The sequence below is a fragment of the Somniosus microcephalus genome, chromosome 25, assembly GCF_052327205.1.
Source record: "Somniosus microcephalus isolate GS21.2 chromosome 25, FLI_Smic_1.0, whole genome shotgun sequence".
In the NCBI taxonomy this organism is placed as follows: Eukaryota; Metazoa; Chordata; class Chondrichthyes; order Squaliformes; family Somniosidae; genus Somniosus; species Somniosus microcephalus.
The window spans coordinates 28,622,026-28,640,339 of record NC_141011.1 but is presented as its reverse complement, the minus strand read 5'-3'; the positions used below and the strand labels follow the sequence as shown (position 1 = coordinate 28,640,339).

General features: G+C 48.9%; 1 protein-coding gene across 1 annotated transcript in view; it reads left to right on the top strand.

Moving 5' to 3' along the window:
• Positions 1-18,314, top strand: part of crocc (ciliary rootlet coiled-coil, rootletin) — a 115,681-nt gene that overhangs the window by 49,093 nt on the left and 48,274 nt on the right. The window contains exons 18-27 of the mRNA XM_085966978.1: positions 20-213; positions 3,699-3,826; positions 4,671-4,840; positions 5,398-5,577; positions 6,970-7,104; positions 9,561-9,704; positions 12,159-12,397; positions 12,690-12,849; positions 15,122-15,289; positions 16,549-16,933. Coding sequence (XP_085823104.1) covers positions 20-213; positions 3,699-3,826; positions 4,671-4,840; positions 5,398-5,577; positions 6,970-7,104; positions 9,561-9,704; positions 12,159-12,397; positions 12,690-12,849; positions 15,122-15,289; positions 16,549-16,933 — 1,903 coding nt within the window. The remainder of the gene's footprint in view (positions 1-19; positions 214-3,698; positions 3,827-4,670; positions 4,841-5,397; positions 5,578-6,969; positions 7,105-9,560; positions 9,705-12,158; positions 12,398-12,689; positions 12,850-15,121; positions 15,290-16,548; positions 16,934-18,314) is intronic.

Sequence of the window (18,314 nt, the reverse complement as noted above, 5' to 3'; positions counted from 1 at the left end):
CTCGTCTGTTTTCACGCAGGTGACTCGACAAAAGAACAGTCTGAGCGAGGAGTTGCGTCAGGCTTGCGGTGAGATTGAGCGCCACAGTGAGTCGCTGCTCCGGGCGGCCAAAGAAAAGGAAGAACTGGCCAGGGAGAAGGCGAGCCTTGTGGTTCAGCTCACTGCATCAGAGCGTGAGAACAGGGCGCTGGCAGAGGAAGGAGCAGGTCTCAGGTGGGTGCAGACACACGTTTGGTGCTGGGAATAAAGAAAAGCTGCCTCCCAACTGGTCAATACAAAAGCAAAAAGTATACGATATATCTGCTATATGTCAAGCCCCTCACTGGCACTCCCTGACAAACCCCACACCCCTCACTGTAACACTCCCTGATACAACCCACACCCCTCACTGTAACACTCCCTGATATAACCCACACCCCTCACTGTAACACTCCCTGATATAACCCACACCCCTCACTGTAACACTCCCTGATATACTCCACACCCCTCACTGTAACACTCCCTGATAGACCCCACACCCCTCACTGTAACACTCCCTGATATAACCCACACCCCCTCACTGTAACACTTTGATATAACCCACACCCCTCACTGTAACACCCCCAGACATACCCCACACCCCTCATTGTAACACTCCCTGATATACCCCACACCCCTCACTGTAACACTCTCTGATATACCCTACACCCCACTGTAACACTGATACACCCACATCCCTCACTGTAACACACTCTGATATACTCCACACCCCTCACTGTAACACTCTGATATACCCCACACCCCTCACTGTAACACTCCCTGATATACCCCACACCCCTCACTGTAACACTCCCTGATATACCCCACACCCCTCACTGTAACACACTCTGATATACCCCACACCCCTCACTGTAACACTCTCTGATATACCCCACACCCCTCACTGTAACCTTCTCTGATATACCCCACACCCCTCACTGTAACATTCTCTGATATACCCCACACCCCTCACTGTAACATTCTCTGATATACCCCACACCCCTCACTGTAATATTCTCTGATATACCCCACACCCCTCACTGTAATATTCTCTGATATACCCCATACCCCTCACTGTAACATTCTCTGATATACCCCACACCCCTCACTGTAACACTCCAATATACCCCACACCCCTCACTGTAACACACTCTTATATACCCCACACCCCTCACTGTAACACTCTGATATACCCCACACCCCTCACTGTAACACTCTGATATACCCCACACCCCTCACTGTAACATTCTCTGATATACCCCATACCCCTCACTGTAACATTCTCTGATATACCCCACACCCCTCACTGTAACACTCCGATATACCCCACACCCCTCACTGTAACACACTCTTATATACCCCACACCCCTCACTGTAACACTCTGATATACCCCACACCCCTCACTGTAACACTCTCTGATATACCCCACACCCCTCACTGTAACACTGATATACCCCACATGCCTCACTTTAACACTGATGGACCCCACACCCCTCACTGTAACACTCTGATAGACCCCACACCCTTCATTATAACACTCTGATATACCCCACACCCCTCACTGTAACACTCCCTGATATACCCCACACCCCTCACTGCAACACTCTCTGATATACCCCACACCCCTCACTGTAACACTGATATACCCCACATGCCTCACTTTAACACTGATGGACCCCACACCCCTCACTGTAACACTCTGATAGACCCCACACCCCTCACTGTAACACTCTGATATACCCCACACCCCTCACTGTAACACTCTGATAGACCCCACACCCCTCATTGTAACACTCTGATATACCCCACACCCCTCACTGTAACACTCTGATATACCCCACACCCCTCACTGTAACACTCTGATAGACCCCACACCCCTCACTGTAACACTCTGATATACCCCACACCCCTCACTGTAACACTCTGATAGACCCCACACCCCTCATTGTAACACTCTGATATACCCCACACCCCTCACTGTAACACTCTGATATACCCCACACCCCTCACTGTAACACTCTGATATACCCCACACCCCTCACTGTAACACTCTGATATACCCCACACCCCTCACTGTAACACTCTGATATACCCCACACCCCTCACTGTAACACTCTGATATACCCCACACCCCTCACTGTAACACTCTGATATACCCCACACCCCTCACTGTAACATTCTCTGATATACCCCACACCCCTCACTGTAACATTCTCTGATATACCCCACACCCCTCACTGTAACACTCTGATATACCCCACACCCCTCACTGTAACATTCTCTGATAGACCCCACACCCCTCATTGTAACACTCTGATAGACCCCACACCCCTCATTGTAACACTCTGATATACCCCACACCCCTCACTGTAACACTCTGATAGACCCCACACCCCTCATTGTAACACTCTGATATACCCCACACCCCTCACTGTAACACTCTGATATACCCCACACCCCTCACTGTAACACTCTGATATACCCCACACCCCTCACTGTAACACTCTGATATACCCCACACCCCTCACTGTAACACTCTGATATACCCCACACCCCTCACTGTAACACACTGACAGCCTCAAGCTATGGATGACTCTGGGAAGCGAACTGTTAGTTTGGTTTGTCAATTTAAAGGTGTAATAAGGTTCTAGTTATGGATTGTGCCGTCCTTCCACATCATAGAATCATAGCTCACCCATGGATTAAACAGTGAAGGGAGCACAGAGCTCACCATCAGAAAGGTTAAAACGTAAAGCCTACTCATGGTGTAGTGTGCTCTCCAAAAAGGTGTTGTTTGGAAATGCCCGTGTACATGACCTGTGCCATACCAGTTCATCCTGTCCCAGGCCTAGATATAAACTCTTTCTTAGCCTAATTGTATCTTTTATGTTCAAAGAAGCCCAAGAAAGTGAGGGGGTGAAATTGGGTGCCTTTGCGCTTCCCGTTAGCGCCCTTGGGACGCGGCGCTGACATCAACTCCTGCCATGTTTGGCGTGAGTTTTGCGGTGGCGTTACGGCGTTGCGCCCCGATCTCCTTTGCTCGGAGATTGTGACATCATTGCCATGCGCGTCGCCCCGGTAGCGCCCCAGACTCGAAATTGTCTACCGCCCCCTGAAGCAGCGCCGGTCGAAAATACCGACAGCTACAGGAGGCGTGCATCGGGCGGCTGGCCGCTTCGGGGGCGATGATTAAAGGCGAGGTGGCCAAGGTAAGTGGAATAAAAACTTACCTTTCCTGTTCTAGTTTCTTCCGCGGGTTCCAGCCCGCGATCGATCAGCCTGGCACTCTGCTTGAGTGCTGGGCTGATCGTGCGGGATCGCGGCTGCCTTGGTGGTCCAGGCAGGTACTTATTAAATTGCAGAGCCTGCAGCGATGGCCGTTCCCTTTAAGGGAGGGAAGGAGCCTTTGAACGCGGCAGCGCTGCTGAAGTCCCCGCCCCGCTTGATTTAGCGCTCCACTTCCCTCTTGGCGCGCTAAAACTCAATTTTGCGGTCACCGGCGCTAATTAGCACCGGGCGCTAAAGTTAGCGTCCAGGCGATGTTAGCTCCCCAAAATGATCGATACCGAGTTTTTCCCCCTGAATACGGTTACTGAGGCAAAAACCTGGTCTTAACGCAAGTTGCCATTTGCAAGGTGGCCACGCTCACCTTCTCTGACTGTATCTCTCATCCTGTCAGGTCTGAGAAGGAGGCGCTCGAGACCACCCTGTTTGATACCCAGCAGCAACTGGTTCTGCTGGGGGCGCGAAAGGAACAGCTTGAAGGAGAGCATCAAACTCTACTCCTGGCCAAAGAGGCCCTGCAAGGTAAGACCATCACTAGGGGATAGAAACGACAGAACAATGTTATAAAGTGGGCCAATTTGGGCAAAACTCTGATTAAATGGTAAATCCCTCCCTCTCTCCCAATGCTCACACTTCTGCAATGGGTACTTTAAACACCTCGCTCGAAGTCGAGCTGTAAGCCGGAACGAAGGTCCCAGGTTTATGCCGCGTTAGCTGATCTCAGCTTTACTGTTGGCCTCAACACACACAGGGTTCAGGGAAGGAAGGAAAGAAAGCAGCCAAAGGATCCTGCTTCGCATCGCTGTGGGAGTGACCCCTGCTAGAGATATGCATGAGAGGACGCTGGGTGAGAGCAGAATCCGACTCAGCTTTGATGTCCTCCCATCGCCAACTCCCCTTCTGATACTCACTGTCTAGGCCCTCACGCGGATGAGGTGCAACAGGGCAGTTGGCATCGATGGAACTGTGTCCAAGCAGGAGTCAGTGCCCTCAGGAGAGAAGGGGAGAAAACTGTGGGGTGGGGGGGGGTGGTATCCCCCGACCCACCCTTCTGTATTTCATAAAAGGCAAGCACTTAGCGCTCCAATGTCCGATGCTTCATGCCCTGTCCCACTGCCCCTGGTCTCACTGTCCCCTTTCCACTGCCCCCTTCCCACTGTCCCCTTCCCCATTGTCCCCCGATCCCGCTGTCCTGCTGTCCCCCGATCCCGCTGTCCCCCAATCCCATTGTCCCAGTCCCACTGTCCCGGTCCCATGGCCCTTGGCGGCCCATATTCTCCATCCCACCACATTGCCTTATCCCACCACCCCAGCCCTGTTAAATAACCGCACCAGTGACCCTCGATTGATTATGTTTGTACCTCAGTTGAGAGTACCCGTGTACGGAAGGAAATGGAGATCGAGCTGACCAAGGTGGAACGAGACAAGGAGCTTATCACGCAGAAACTTTCCCAAACTGAGCATGAAGCGCAAGTTGCTCTGAAAAACGAGCAGACTTCCCATGAGGAGGACGTGGATCGACTGCAACGAGAGAAGGTAACGGGGAGGTCAGTGGTTGGGAGTATGATGGGACCTTCTTAAATGGGGGCGTTGTAAATAGCCACTGACTGGTACTGTTGCAGACACGTCCAGTGCCTTCAGCCAACCTCGCTATATATAAACTGGAAAATGCTCCGACACAGGCCTAGGACAGCCCGTGGTTCCATCACTCGTCTGATGCTGAGCTAACTGGGGCGCTGTAATTAGCCGCGTTAGTGATGGGAAGTCATCCAGGGTTCCCAGTCCCGACCTGCTGGAAAGTGCACATGTAGGGGGGGCATCAGGTGAGGACAGGATTGGGCTTGGCTGTGCTGCCCTCTGCAGTCAAATAGCCATCTGTCACTTACTGTCCAGACTCGCACCTGAAGAATGGCTGCTTGGGTGAAACACCAGAGGGCAACCAATGCCCATGGAACTGTACACAGCAAGAATCAGCATCTTCAGGAGAGGAATTCCGAGGCTGGGCTTCTGTGCCTTTGAGTAGTAGTAGATAACCCAGTGCCGGTGTGGGAGGGCTCTGACCTGAAGAGGTGGTGTCCGTTTCCCTGTTGCAGGAAACCTTGCAGTTGGGGCTGGAGGACGAGCGAGAGGAGTTGATTCATCAGATGAAGCAGGAACATGAGGAGCTCTGCGCTCGGTTTGAAGCTGAGAAGGAAGAATTGAGTGAAGAGATCACGGCCCTGCAGCAGGAGCGGGATGAGACTCTGCTGCTGGCTGAAAACGAGAAGCAGCAGGTAGGGATAAGCAGATGGGGACTGGAGACCCACACCTCAATAACACTACCTGTTCACACTCTGCCTGCTCACACCTTCCCTCAGCCTTTGGATTTATTTAAGAGTAAAGGGTGCGGGGCGTTTCCAGGCAAGGATCAGTTGGGGATTCTCTCTGGCAGCATGGGTTCCCCTCTTGCTGCTGGAATTGCTGGACTTGACCCTGAACTTTTCTCTGTGTTCTGCTACGTTTATGATTTGCTCACTGGAGCCAACCGCTCATAACACGGGTGGCTGATCTCCTGGGGACTGGCTGTGGTTCACTGAGGACATCTCTGTGATTTCAACCATTCAAACCATTCAAACTCAACCTCAACAGCAGAAGAGGTTCAACTCGTCTAAAACTTTAAGCTAAGGCTACTGGTTAAATTTATTTTTGGGGCCTTTGTGCTCTTTAAGGTGAGAGATGTAATGCTCAAAGGGGAATGGAACATTTTCCATTTCAGGTACCCAGTGTCAGCTGTTAGCAGTCACCCTCCTTTCACCTCTGGTTCACAACAACACGTTTTGAGTAAGCACAAGACTTTGTAGTGGAGTATACGGAACAGACTTTATTGATCCATAGTAAAGGTGATCAGTCTTTAACTGTTTCTGTATCTTTCGAGCTCTCTGACATACTGTTGAAAACTGTGATCCTTTATACACCATATTTTGGCTACATAAAATTAAAATATCATAGGTAAGACTGTTTTATTACCCTAAAGCTAAAGTTACATTTTATTACCTGCACTTAGTTCCTTACACAAGCACTTTACATATTAGAAGACACACCATGCTTTCTCCTCACGACACTCCAAAGTCATCCTGTTTATATTTGAAAGCGAGGAAAGCCTGTTAATCCAAGATACAAAGAAGTTCAACTGTTAACCCTTAACTCCCCAAGATGTCCATCATACATTTCTCCGGGATGTCCAACATCAGCATTTAAGCACTCCCAGGTCAGGCAGAGCACAAGTTAGATGCACAGCAAAGCTTTCTTTGCCCTGACCTAACCTCAGTAGAGTGGCCCGACTGTACCAGTGTGACATTTTCCATTTCCCACACCAGCTATCCTGTGGTGCTCTCTAAATTACGAACAATTTTGTGCTGTGAGTTAAGCTCCACAAACAACTGGGTTGAGACTGCCTAACTGTTTCATGTCAGGACCTTCCAGCCAGCTTTCATCCCATCAGTCTGGGCTGGATATTAAGCATAGGTCCCACAGATTGAAAGGGCAGTGTCTAACCCATTGTGCCACTAGCTCCCAACCCCTGGCTGGTTTAATTGAGAATTCCTGACTGAGTAGTGGCTGCTCGGGATTGTGCTTCTCCATATTCCTTCCTGTGACTAAGTCTAATGATTTGGTCCCTCCCACAGATCTTGTCCTTGAAGGAGTCGGAGAAGGCAATTCTCTCAGAGAAGCTGACCTACACCCAGCGTGAACTCGCCACCGTTTCAATGGATATGGAGCAGCTGAGACGAGACACTGGCAGCCGGCATGAGCAGGACCGAGTACGTATGGTCGTCTCCTTCCGCCGTGTAACTTTAGTGGCCCTGCTTGGCCGCTGAAAAGATTCACTTAATGCTTAAACAGTGCCACTCAAGGGCAGCAAAGCTGGTGAATTCACACAGCGTTGAACTTAGTTCAGAGCCAGGCTCAGGTTATCCAAGCTGAGTTGAGTTGAGTGACTCAGGAGTAGGTGTTCCGAGTGCAAACAGAAGCCATCATCAACACTTTAGAGAGAGGACATTTACACACAGATACACATACACATTCAGAAGCACGTACATACATACGCACACACACACACATATACACACAGACACATCCACATATATATGGACAAGGACTCATAGACACAGATAGACATGCACACAAAGACAAACACAGACATGCACACAAATTTATAGGAACGGAGATGTGGAATCTCTGATACTGTATGTGACAAAGCAATTCAGTTGAATATTATGGGTAAGGAGGCTCACGCGGTGAGTGGGCAAAACCATTTCAAACTCACATGGTGTATCCATGTGCGAGAGCTTTTTCATGTTTCGTGTATGCTGGAGGGGTGGATTGTTCAATGTGGTTCCCATTCATCCTTCTGTGTCTGGGAAGGCTGGGTATGGGATTCTGTTTCTCTGGGAAGGCCAAGTATGGGATTCTGTTTCTCCGGGAATGCTGGGTGTGGGAATCTGTTTCTCCAGGAAGGCAGAGTGTGGGATTCTGTGTCCGGGAAGGCCAAGTGTGGGATTCTGCGTCCGGGAAAGGCAAGTGTGGGATTCTGCGTCTCCGGGAATGTTGGTTATGGGATTCTGTATCTCCAGGAAGGCCGAGTGTGGGATTCTGTGTCTCTGGGAAGGCCGAGTGTGGGATTCTGCGTCTCCAGGAAGCCCGAGTATGGGATTCTGTGTCTCCGGGAAGCCCGAGTGTGGGATTCTGTGTCTGGGAAGGCCGAGTGTGGGATTCTGTGTCTGGGAAGGCCGAGAGTGAGATTCTGTGTCTCCGGGAAGACCGAGTGTGGGATTCTGTGTCTGGGAAGGCCGAGTGTGGGATTCTGTGTCTGGGAAGGCCAAGTGTGGGATTCTGCATCTCCAGGAAGGCCGAGAGTGAGATTATGGCCTAGAAATACGGTGGAGCCCCAAATGGGGCGCCAAGCTCGCCTGGGCGCCGGAATTACTGCTGCGAACGGAGCAGTTGTGCCCGCCGGAAATTCAGTTGGAGCGCCCCAAGAGGGACGCGGGGCGCTGCTCGAGGCGCCCCGCGTCCCTCTTGGGGCGCTGAAACTGAATATCGCAGCGCAACGTGCCGCAGCGCCACACACTGCGGCACAGCGCACTGCGGTACTGCAGGCCCTCCTCCCCTTCTTAAGGGGGAGGGGCCTGCACCAGCGCGATGACCGATCGCGAGTGCCGGCAAAAGAGCCCGGCACCGAGGAGAAGTGCCGGGCACTCGGGACACAGCCGGCACTGCCCGGGGGGGGGGGGGGATCAGGAGGCCGGGGATGGAGGTGCTGGCAGGCGGCCACCGAAAAAATGGCCGCCCCGCACCTCCACCTTAATTTGCACCACTACCGCCACAGGTAGGCCCCGTGAACTGGGCGCGATTTGCGATCGGCGTTACAGAGGCGGGCGCGACCAAATATCGTGATCGGGGCGGTAGCGGGGCGCTGCGCACACCAATGACGTCATCGGTGGTGGCGCAGCGCAACAGGCTAACGCCGCCATTAGCGCCCCGCTTTATATCGCAGGAGGCACGGCCAGTGGCGCTAAAGCCACTGAGTGCCCTCTTTAGGCGCTAACTGGTGGCGCAGCCCACCGAATTTCTAGGCCTATGTGTCTAGGAAGGCCGAGTGTGGGATTCTGCGTCTCCAGGAAGGCCGAGAGTGAGATTCTGTGTCTGGGAAGGCCGAGTGTGGGATTCTGTGTCTGGGAAGGCCGAGTGTGGGATTCTGTGTCTGGGAAGGCCGAGTGTGGGATTCTGTGTCTGGGAAGGCTGAGTGTGGGATTCTGTGTCTGGGAAGGCCGAGAGTGGGACTCTGCGTCTCCAGGAAGGCTGAGTGTGGGATTCTGCGTCTCCAGGAAGGCCGAGAGTGAGATTCTGTGTCTGGGAAGGCCGAGTGTGGGATTCTGTGTCTGGGAAGGCCGAGTGTGGGATTCTGTGTTTCTGGGAAGCCCAAGTGTGGGATTCTGTGTCTGGGAAGGCCGAGAATGGGATTCTGCGTCTCCAGGAAGGCCGAGAGTGAGATTCTGTGACTCCGGGAAGGCTGAGAATGGGATTCTGAGTGTCTCTGGGAAGCCTGAGTGTGGGATTCTGTCTCTGGGAAGGCCGAGTGTGGGATTCTGTTTGTCCCGGAAGGCCGAGTGTGGGATTGTGTCTCTGAATGCTGGATGTGGGATTGCTGATGTTTGTCCTCTGCTTCATCCTTTTCACTCGGTCCATGACCTGTCCTGTCCTTCACCTCCTGCAGAGCCAAATCAATAGTCTGACATCGGAGTTGAAGAATTTCCATGCCCAGTTTGAAGAAACTGTCACCGCCCATGAGCGAGAAGTGAAGACCCAAAATGATCAGGTCAAGGATCTGATGAAACAGCGCGAAGCCACACTCCGAGAGGTTGGTATAATCAAAAGAAAGGGGCATATCCACGAAAAGCCGAGTAGGCCCAACTAGCCCCTCCGTTTGTAGTGCCCTTGCCATATAGAATCGCAGAATTTTACTGCACAAAATAGGCCATTCGGCCCATTTGGTTTGTGCCGGCTCTCTGAAAGAGCTCTCCACTTATTCCCATTCCTCTGCTCTTACCCCAGACCCTTTTAAAAACATATATATTTAGCCACTTCCCTTTTAAAAGCTATTATGGATTCTGCTTCCACCACTTTCTGATAGGGCATCCGTATTCTAACAACACTCTGCCTAAAAAAACAGTCTCCAAACCTCTCCCTTTGTATTTTAAATTTATGGTCTCCAGCTACTGATTCACCCCACCAGTGGAAATAGTTTTGCCAAATTTCCCTTATTAAAATCCCTCATAATTTTGAGTACCTAAATCAGATCTTCTCTTAACCTTCTTTGTTCTAATGAAAAGAGCCCCACTTTCTCTCGCCTCTCCTCCTAACAGAAGCCTCTCATCGCTGATATCATCTTACTAATCACTTCTGCACCTTCTCCATGGCCTTGACATCTCTCCTAAAGTAGAACACTCAAAACGGAACACAATATTCTAATTTTGACCTTACCAACAATTTGTATAGTTTAGTATTGCCTCTTTGCTTTTGCACTCTACACCTCTATTTATAAAACCTAGAACCCTATGTGCTTTTTTTTGACAGCTTTATCAATTTGTCCTCAAAATTTCAAGATTTATGTAGCTAAAACAAAAAGTATCTTTGCTCCTCTACTCTTTTAAAGTTTTGCCATTAAGTGTACAGCATATGGCCTCTCCTTATTCATCCTCCCAAAATCTATCACCTCATGTTTTTTCTGCGTTTAATTCTATCACATCTATCTGCCGAATCTACTAAGTCCTCCTGAAGTTGCGTACAGTCCTTTTCATAGCTAACCATGCTTCCTATTTTTGCATTGTTTGCAAATTTTGATATTGTGTCCCCTTTACCCAAGTCCAGATCATTATATACACATACTGAGAAGAGTAATGCAGGAAACTTTGTTATATCCGGCGCCGACGGGACCGAGCTGTTGCCGATCTATCAAAACTGCCGGACATACCAGCGTTAATGTTGAAGCATACGGAGATTTGCAGCTCCGTATCTGGCAACAAACACTGTTGCTTAGCAACAGCTTCTAAACAGTCGGCCGTACCTTAGAAGCGTCTCTGTAGCTTAGCAACAGCTTCAGAGAGACTTTGCAGAGCCTGACTGTTGAAAAAAAAGCCACGAGAAGAAAAAAAACTAACAAAACGGCTCCTGATTTCTGCCGGTAGATCGAGGTTTCCGGACATACAACCTCCGGATAAACCAAAGTTTCCTGTAGTCCCAACACTAGACTTGTTTACAATCTCCAGTCTGAAAAATATCCACTAACCCCTGCTCTCTGTTTCCTGTCCTTTAATCCACTTCCTAGCCATATTGCCACACTCCCTTTAATACCATCTGCCTTCATTTTAGCAACAAAAGTCTGTCAATCCTTTTATTTTTACTTACCAAAAGCTACAATACTAGTTTGTGCGAATCGTGACTGGAAGAAATCGGGATTTAATCTCAATTTTGAATGCTGCTCACACTTGGGATGCTTAATGAGGAACCCAGAAAAGGCCCGTTAGGTGGTGTGAAGGGGTGAATTGCTGTTCTATGGTGCGTGCCTCAGTTTAATCACTGATACCCTTCAGTACTTAGTGTCACAGATGAATGACCCTGCTTTATGGCCAAAAGAAGGCTGTGTTTAGCTGCTACAGAAGAATTTTCTTTTGATCTCCTGACGCCCTCTTACTTTGATTCTCCATGATTGTCCTGAATCGGCCCATTCTTTTAAAAATATTTTTGTTTCCCTCCTCTCCTGACGGCCCTGACTCGCGCTGGGGAACAGTGGCAGATACGATAGCTGGACTCCAGTACCTCAGCAAAGTAGCCATTTTTCACGCGTGAGCTTAGACACTGAATGACAGATAGCTGCTCAACCAAGTAGGGAGAAATCAGAGTCAATGCCAGCCCTGCGCTCACCCAATATCCAAACACCTGCACTTTACAGTTACTGGATAATGATGAAGGGTGGGCACTCTGGCTGATTGTTTTCCTCTTCTTAGCCGAAGGGCACTGAGGCTAATTATGGGTCCCTATAGAGATTAGTTAACTCAGCACAGACTAGCGATTGCACTCCTGATCTTCCTGGCCTTTTCTTGGCTCCACACCACAACATGAGGTGTATTTGGCCATGAGCCATGAGCCATTGCAGTGCCCAATCAGCTAGTTCTGAATGTTCTCAGTTGTGGTAACCATGGCAAAGAAGGAGAAAGCGGACAGTGCAGTTGAGGCCGATGGTCAAAGCACCAGTTAATATCCTAGCTAACCCATGTGTCTATATGCTGGAGTAAGCACCGACTTGCCTTTGTAGGTGGAGGAGCTGAAGACACAGCTTCGAATGGCTGAAGACGCCCGTGATGGCATCCGGCGCGACCTAATCGAAGCTCACCGTAAGAACCGAGAGCTGCAGGAGGCCCAGGAGTTGCAGCGCAAAGAAGTCATGGACCTGAAACGTTCGCTATCTGACGAAGCAAAGGAGAAGGAGGCAGTTCAGCAATCAAACGAGGAGCTGAGGTTCAACATCAAGAAAACGGAGAGCGAAAGGATCAGGTGCGGAACTGTGCGGGATGACCAAATATTCCCGCCCGTATTTGAATAAGAAACACAAATATATTTCTGTCCAGCTCCGGTTATCCTCCTTCTCTCCTGAAGCGGTTGACCTGTGCCTGGGGTATGGGTGCCAGCAACTTCTGGCAAGGTGGTAGAGGGCTGCCAATGCCCTTGGAGCTGTGCCCAGCAAGAGACAGCACCTTCAGGAGAGCAGAGGAAACAATAATGGCGTTCGGCTGCCGGAGCTGTTAATGAGGAAACTCCTGCATCTTATAATCTGTTGTATTTTCAGTTTGAAACGAGCCAATGAGGAGAAGGAACAGAAGATGTCTGTGCTCGAGGAGGCGAAGGTGAACGGAGAGAAGGAATCAGCAGATCTTCGAGCGAGTCTCCGAGAAGTCGAGAAATCCCGCCTGGAAGCACGGCGCGAGCTTCAAGACCTGCGCCGACAGGTAGCTACTGTCAAGGGCTGTTGAATTTAGGAAAAGACATGAGGAACAATCATTCTAGAGATAATTAATGGCGTTTGTAGGGTCTTGGTGTAAATCACAATTAGAGAGACCGTTTTAAATCGGGTATTCCCTGCTCGACAGCCACCTCCTCTGATAAGATATTTGCTACATTGCGAATCATGGGCTGAGAATTGTACTGCACACTGGGTTTTCTTTGGAAAAGAAGTGACCTAGCTGAAGTTTCAAGATTGTGAAAGGAATCGATAAAACTGACCCAGGCAACTAGTTCAAAGGGGAAGAGTTCAAATACCAGGTGACATAAGAATAAACAAATGAGGAAATTACGATTAAGAAAGGAAGTCAATGGAAATTTACACCCAATGAGCAATCGGGTTGTGGAATAGTGTTGAAGCCGGCAAGATAAATGGGCTCATGGCGCAGAGAGAAGGGATATGATGTAAAGTGAGTCAGTGTCGTTGATCTATGAAAAAGGGGCAGCCTTGTTGGGTTTTAAAGGCATTTTACTTTTTCTAAAAATTCTTTTGTTATGTCCCACTGTCATCAGTCCGACCTGTGGTTTTTAAATTTTTCCGCACTTCCTGAGTCTCAGGCCATTTGTAATGTGACCTTTCACCTGTGGGTAGTCTACTTAGCTGTGCTCAGGTTGAATTCCAGCTCAGTGCCGTGTTTATCCATGCTCAGGTTGAATGCTGACATGCTCAGGTTGAATGCTGACTTGGTGAACTGTTTATCTGTGCTTGGATTAAGTGCCATCCTAATGCCCCATTTAGTCTTGCATGGATTGAACAGATCACTGCCAGATCAGTGACCTGTTCACCCATGCTTGGATTGAATGCCAGCTTGATGCCCTGTTTAGTTGTGCTAGAGTTGAATGCCAGCTTGGTTCATTGTTGCTCCTGCATTTTATCTTAACGTTTTGTCAGTTGTCAGGCAGAGTCTTTTTTATTCGTTCCTGGGACGTGGGCATCACTGGCAAGGCCAGCATTTTTTGCCCATACCTAATTGCCCTTGAGAAGGTGGTGGTGAGCCGCCTTCTTGAACCGCTGCAGTCCTTGTGGTGAAGGTACTCCCACAGTGTTGTTAGGGAGGGAGTTCCAGGATTTTGATCCAGCGACGATGAAGGAATGGTGCATAACTTGGAGGGGAACTTGGAGGTGGTGGTGTTCCCATGCGCCTGCTGCCCTTGTCCTTCTAGGTGGTAGAGGTTGCAGGTTTGGGAGGTGCTGCCGAAGAAGCCTTGGCGAGTTGCTGCAGTGCATCTTGTAGATGGTACACACTGCAGCCACGGTGCACCGGTGGTGGAGGGAGTGAATGTTTAAGGTGGTGGATGGGGTGCCAATCAAGCGGGCTGCTTTGTCCTAGATGGTGTTGAGCTTCTTGAGTGTTGTTGGAGCTGCACTCATCCAGGCAAGTGGCGAGTATTCCGTCACACTCTTTAGTTGTGCCTTGTAGATGGTGGAAAGGCTTTGGTTATACCTGAGCTAAAGTCCACTAAAGTGATCTAGTTACTTGGCTGCTGATATTTTTTAGTATTGAGAAATTCAGATGAAGTGGCCCACAGTGAAGGACGCCAACATGGTTGAAGAGAGTAGGCAAGAAGACACGACAACTCGTCAGTCATATTGCGAGCTTTTTTCCAGCACAAGGGAAGTGCCGGAAGACTGACTTGAGAGCATTGTTAGGCACACTGGAGTTTGAGTAGGCTTGGTGTTACCATAGTTATGCTATTTCAGATTGTTAATTTTCTTTATATCACACTTTCAATCCTGGTTTTATTGATCTCAGTTATCAGGTCTAATTTCTAAATTCTCCATTGACCAATGAAAGAAAGGACGTTCTGACGAAGGGTCATCGACCTGAAATGTTAACTCTGTTTCTATCTCCACAGATGCTGCCGGACCTGCTGAGTATTTCCAGCATTTTCTGTTTTTATTTATGAAAGAAAGAAAGACTTGCATTTCTATAGCGCCTTTCACTACCTCAGAATGTCCCAAAGCCAATGAAGTACTTTTGAAGTGTAGTCCCTGCAGTAAGTCCCTTTGCTTTAGTACAGTCGGATCCTGTGCTCCAATACAGTAGGGTTTGCAGTCTAGTACTGTAGGGTCCTGCCCTCTAAAAGCATAAGGCCTTGTGGTCCATTGCTGAGTGTTCTTGTACTTCATCGCAGTTCCTTCATTCCAGTACAGTAGAGCCCTACATTCAGGTGAGGTGGTCTTTTTTCTTGTAACCCGTTTGACGTTGATCCCCCCAGGTGAAAATGTTGGATAGTGAAAACATGAAGAAGAATAAGGAGGTTCTGGAGCTTCAGGCCCGTGTGGTGCTTGATGAACAGCGAGAGGAGGAGAGCAGACGCGAGTCATTTGAACTAAAACAGAAAATAGTGCAAACTGAAGCCAACAGGGAATCTGCTCGGAAAGAGGTGAATAAATGATCTTATTCTTGAGCACAAGCTGGACCTAATTACAAAGCAGTTGGAGCTGCTCGAAATGACTTGTGGTTCCATGCATTGCTCTGTGTGGTACTGAGCCATACAATTCAGAATGGATCCTGTGGGTGTGTGGTCAGTTCTGGTGCATGTGGGACTGTCGCTGCCTTCAGAGCAGAAGTGTTAAATTGGGGGGAAAAATGCAAAACAGGTGGTTTGTTTATCTTCCTCCATTTCTGTCGGTTTTCTCCCCATCTCTCCTGAAGTCACTAGCCTTTCTCGGGGCCAGGGTCCCATTGACACCTTCTGGTACCTCCTGATTGTGGATTGGCAGTTAGGATCAGATCAGCCATGATCTTATTGAATGGTGGAGCAGGCTCGAGGGGCCGATTGGCCTACTCCTGCTCCTATTTCTTATGTTCTTATGTTTTTATGTTCTTATGTTCTTATGAAAGTGGCCATGTGAGTCCAAACCATGTCTGGAGGTTATTGGATCATGAAGGGAAATCACAGCCGAACCCAATTCTGTCCTCACCCAACACCCAAATCTGTATTTTCCAGCAGGGGTCAGGAGCAGGAACCCTGAATAATTTTCGCCTCCACAACCCAGGGTTGGCAAAACACCCCTACTAACCCAGGTTAGAATCATAGAAGGAGGTCTTTCAGCCCATTGTGCCTGTACCGGCTCTTTGAAAGAGCTCTCCAATTAGTTCCACTCCCCTACTCTTTCCCCATAGCCCTGCAAAATAATTCCCCTTCAAATATTTATCCAATTCCCTTTTAAAAGTTATTGTTGAATCTGCTTCCACCACCCTTTCAGGCATAACAACTCACTGCGTAAAACAAATTCTCCTCATGTCCCCTCTGATTCTTTTGCTATTTACCTTGAATCTGTGTCCTCTGGTTACCGACCCTCCTACCAGTGGAACCAGTTTCTCCCTATTTACTCTTATCAAAACCACTCATTTGAATTCACCCAGCACAGACCGGGAATGGGAACTAGGACTTTCCTGATTTGTATGGCTCAGCTACTCACTAGATAAACTCACTCATCCATCGGGGGAAGCCTCAAAGCCTGTTTGTTTGTTCAGAACTGATGCCATCTGATTTATCAACTGGATTGCCACCAGCAACAAAGCTGCCGTTATTAAAGTGGTGTAAATGGGCTCAGTGAGAAATGACGACGGTTTGAGAGCTGAGGGTTTTTCTCTCGAGCAGCACTTGGATTTCCAGCGAGTGTTTTGTCATTGCAGGTCACCAACCTTCAGCGTAAGATGGCGGAAGTAGAACAAGAATTCCGCATCCGGGAGAAAGACCTGTTGGGCAGCCTGGAGGAGGTCCAGGGAAACGGGAAGAAGCTTCTGGACAACGCGCGCAACCTCGAGTTGAAGCTGGAGAAAGCTCACGCCGAGATCCATGAGCTCTGCCTGAAGCTGAGTGCAGCCGAGGGACGGGTAAATGGATTGGAGGCCGAGCTTGCGCGGGTGGAGGGGCTGAAGCGGGACGTGGAGTTCAAGCTGGGGAGTCTGCATTCTGCACTCCGCCGCACACTTGGAATCAGCCGAACTGGGCGGACGCAGAGTCCCGCAATCCGTGGACGTAGCATCTCGCCTAATAGACCACAATCTCCGACAAAAGGTAAACACTGCAGACAACTATTTCAGGAAGGATTTCTGCTATGATTCCTAGGATTTTAATAGAGTTGAACTGTAAGTCTGGGAGTTGTTTTAAAAAAACCTCCCCCCAGAAAATTTAAATTGGATAATTTCATGTGATGTCTCTCTCTTTCTTTCACTCACTCATTCACTCGCTCACTCACTCACTAATTCATTCACTTACTCACTCACTCACTCACACACACACACACTATGTCTGGGTCTGTGTCTATTTCAATTCTGTCTCTGTACGTGTCCTCAGTGTCTGGCTCTTCCTTGTCTATGTCTCAGTCGTTCTCATAATTCTATCTCTCTGTCCCCTTCTGTCTCTCTCTCTCTCTCTCTCTCTCTCTTCAAATCTCTCTATCTTTGTCTCTCTCCCCTCCTCCCCGCACCCCCCCCCACCCTGACCTCGTTCTATCTCTGTCTCTCTTTTTCCGTGTGTCTCTCGATACTTTTTCTATCTTTATTTCAGGATGTCTCGCATTCTCATCATCCTCCATGTACTCGTGAGTAGTTCAGGTCATTAACAGAGGAACATATAGGCAAAGGACCTTGCTGATCTGTATGATGTAAGACAAATCACTACAATACCCACTGAGCCATTAAAGGGAGCGGCTTTGGAATCTTACAAATCTACACAGATCTGAAAGTCATGAAAAGGTTATTGTTATTCGGAATATCTGGCATTAGAAACAATGCTCCAATTTTCCAGGTCTCCACTCGCAACCAAAGCACAAGAAGCAGGCCTAGAGGAAAGGGCAATAAGGACAGTGAGAGGGACCATCGCCCTGTTCCACCTCCAGCAGCTGCTTACACAACGGAACTCACAGATTCCCGAGAAAGTCTTAAAAACATTGAGGACATTAAATAGAAAGTGGGAGGGGGAGAAAGCACTGATCAACCTTTCCCCGGTAAATGAGAACTCCTGTTAATTTTTAAAAATTAATTCACGGGATGTGGGCATCACTGGCAAGGCCAGCATTTATTGCCCATCCCTAATTGCCCTTGAGAAGGCGGTGGTGAGCTGCCTTATATAACTGAGTGGCTTGCTGGGCTATTTCAGAGGGCAGTTAAGAGTCAACCACATTGCTGTGGGTCTAGAGTCACATATAGGCCAGACTGGGTAAGGACGACAGATTTCCTTCCCTAAAGGACATTAGTGAAGCAGATGGGTTTTTATGACAATCTGGTAGTTTCATGGTCACCATTACTGATACTAATCAGTATTACAGATTTGTTTAATTAACTGAATTTAAATTCCCTTGCTGTCATGGTGGGATTTAAACATGTCCAGATCATTAGTCCTGGCCGCTGGATTACTAGTCCAGTAACATAACCATTACCCCACCATGTGATGGATG